The sequence below is a fragment of the Bufo gargarizans genome, unplaced genomic scaffold (assembly GCF_014858855.1).
Source record: "Bufo gargarizans isolate SCDJY-AF-19 unplaced genomic scaffold, ASM1485885v1 original_scaffold_2034_pilon, whole genome shotgun sequence".
NCBI classification, from domain to species: domain Eukaryota; kingdom Metazoa; phylum Chordata; class Amphibia; order Anura; family Bufonidae; genus Bufo; species Bufo gargarizans.
Genome location: NW_025334613.1, coordinates 61551 through 64781, shown reverse-complemented (window position 1 = coordinate 64781; position 3231 = coordinate 61551). Strand labels below are relative to the sequence as shown.

The following is a 3231-nucleotide window of genomic DNA, read 5'->3' as shown; positions in this document are numbered from 1 at the left end:
GAGGGTCCACTAACACCACCACGACCATGTCCACGTCCGCGTCCCTTACTAGATGTTTTTCTCATTGTTATGGTTCACCACAACAACAAATATATTATTTGGCCCAATGTATTGTATTCAAATTCAGCGGGATATAAATTTGAGGCCTAGTATTTAGGCGCTGGGTGACAGGTATGGGTTTAGTGACAGAATTAGACTTGGAAATGCACAGAAGCGGGTGTGTGAAGTTATTCTGAATGACCCAATGTGCACCTTGAATATTATATACCCTTTTAGGGATAGATTTCAAATAGCTCTGATATAGCAGAAACCACTAAATTATGAAATTGCTAAATTGGGAATTGTATTTCAACCCAGAACAAGAAATGTGCTTGAACGGACACTAAATAACTCGCCCAGCTACAGCACTAAGGACAGATTTAGCGGGATATAAATTTGAGGCCTAGTATTTAGGCGCTGGGTGACAGGTATGGATTTAGTGACAGAATTAGACTGGGATATGGCCAAAAAATAACCACACTATTGCTGGTTAAATGCACTTGGTGATGGGCGCAGCTTGCCCCTGATGTAGTATATGGCCAAAAAATGAACAGACTATTGCTGGTTAAATGCACTTGGTGTGACAGCTTCACCCTGATGTAGGCTTTAGCCAAAAAACAACCACACCATTGAGGGTTAAATGCACTTGGTGACAGGCGCAGCTTGCCCCTGATGTAGTATATGGCCAAAAAATGAACAGACTATTGCTGGTTAAATGCACTTGGTGTGACAGCTTCACCCTGATGTAGGCTTTAGCCAAAAAACAACCACACCATTGAGGGTTAAATGCACTTGGTCGCAGCTTGTGCTGGCGCACCACAAGACACAAAATGGCCGCCGATCACCCCAGAAAAATGTGACTGACAAACGGTCTGTGCAGCCTAAAAACAGTGAGCAATTGAGGATCAGCAGCTCAATGATCCACAGCTGCAGATCGATCAGTTAATCAAGTCCTTTGGAGGAGTTAATCTGCCTAATCTCGCCCTACTGTCGCAGCCGCAACCTCTCCCTACGCTAATCAGAGCAGAGTGACGGGCGGCGCTATGTGACTCCAGCTTAAATAGAGGCGGGGTCACATGGTGCTCTGGCCAATCACAGCCATGCCAATAGTAGGCATGGCTGTGACGGCCTCTTGGGGCAAGTAGTATGACGCTTGTTGATTGGCTGCTTTGCAGCCTTTCAAAAAGCGCCAAGAAAGCGTCACAAAAGCGCGAAGAAAGCGACGAACACCGAACCCGAACCCGGACTTTTACGAAAATGTCCGGGTTCGGGTCCGTGTCACGGACACCCCAAAATTCGGTACGAACCCGAACTATACAGTTCGAGTTCGCTCATCCCTAGTCATGAGAAAACAGTCTCAGAATGGCTTGGATAAGTAAAAGCGTTCCAAAGCTATTACCACATAAAGAGACACATGTCAGATTTGCAAAATTAGACCTGGTCAGGGAGAAGTTAAGAAAACTCAAGTCTGCATAAAAAAGCCACATTTTTAAATGGGGCACCAATGATTTCTCAGTATATTGTGTTTCTCTTGACTGCCTGCTGACTACAAGGCCTATGCACCAACATGCTATAGTTCCTGCTTCAGCCTTCTACCACAAGTTATTTTCCTTAAAGGTTCATGGCAGACATTTTTTTTACCAAGATTAGTTTTTTTGAGCCACTGCAGTGGAAATGCATTCTTGGCTATTACACTCTGTGTTATCTGCATTATTTATAGTTTACATTTATTTTTTGCATTCTAAGGTTCAACTGAAGAAAAATTCACATAAGTCACAGTATTGAATACACATTTAGTATCCTTTAACTTTTTGGAAGCTACTATGGCAACCCCCAATAATTCCTGCTTCCAGCCATCTTTCTTCATCTTGGTTGGGATCCCAGGCCTGGAGCATTTACACGTTTGGATCTCCATCCCGTTTTTCTTGATATTTCTCTCAGCCATCATTGGAAACTATATGGTTGTATTGATCATTGTCATGGAGACGAGCCTTCACCAGCCCATGTACATCTATTTTATTCTTCTAGCTTTCATAGACCTTATTTTAGCTAATACAACTATGCCCAAGCTTCTTAGCGTCTTCTGGTTCCACTATAATAAGATTAACTTCCTTTCATGTCTTTTCCAGATGTTCTGTGTGCATGCTTTCTCCACCATTGAATCTGGAATCTTTCTGGCTATGGCGTATGACCGCTATGTAGCTATATGCAACCCTCTTAGATATTCAGTCACAGTGACCACTAGAGTTATCATTGGAAGTGGGGCAATAGCCATACTGCGGGGGGTATTTTTCATCCTTCCCTTGCCTCTCTTGCTGAGAAGGTTTGACCAATACACCAGCAATGTTATCCTGCACTCGTATTGTGAACATATGGCAGTGGTGAGGCTGGCTTGTGCTGATGGCTCCTTCAATGACCATGTTGGCATGGCTGTTGGATTCATGGTGTTGGTGATGGACTTGGTGCTAATTTTAACTTCTTATGTGATGATCCTTCGTGCTCTGCTTAGGCTAACTGCTGAGGCTCGTCTGAAGGCCTTCGGAACCTGTGTTTCTCATGTCTGTGCCATTCTGTGTTTTTATACTCCAATAGTCTGTTCATCCATGGTCCATAGATTTGGCATAAATGTCCCTCATCATACTCATATCCTCCTGGCAAATTTCTATCTACTTGTGCCTCCACTGCTGAACCCTCTGGTTTATGGAATAAGAACCAAACAGGTCAGAGTGAGGGTGAGAATGTTCTTCTCCTAAAAGTTTATGATTTTCTTGGAATCTTACGGGAATGTGCAACAAAGTTGTCTGGGCATTTAAAATGGTATTAAAGGTGGCAGATAGGTGGTGTTGTTCCAGTCAGACATTAGTGGCCAAATTTACAACCAGTGGATTTCTCTATTTACAGAGTGCACCTCACTCTCCTCAAATAAATGATTCCTAAAGAGATGTGGATAGATCCCTGCTTCTTTTCCTGCCGAGATATCCTTCTTATATTTAATCTTGGCCTTACTGAGAGCTTCTTTTCAGAATTTGCACTTATTATTTCATTGATCTGTGTAAAGGACCTACAACCAATTCAACAAAGATGAACCAAGTATAAACAGAAGTCCATCTACATCAAAAGCAGAACACTACGTTGAATACACCTTGGTTAGTCCTTGTATCTCTAGTCCATAAACATTGACACAACATCTTT

At 42.7% G+C, this 3231-nt stretch overlaps 1 protein-coding gene across 1 annotated transcript; it reads left to right on the top strand.

Annotated features, from left to right (window-relative positions):
• Nucleotides 1-1856: 1856 nt before the first annotated feature.
• Nucleotides 1857-2792, top strand: LOC122923885 (olfactory receptor 52M1-like). Its single transcript, XM_044274736.1, has one exon. The coding sequence runs from the start codon at nucleotides 1863-1865 to the stop codon at nucleotides 2790-2792; it is 930 nt and encodes a 309-aa protein (XP_044130671.1). The 5' UTR covers nucleotides 1857-1862.
• The last annotated feature ends 439 nt before the right edge of the window (nucleotides 2793-3231 follow it).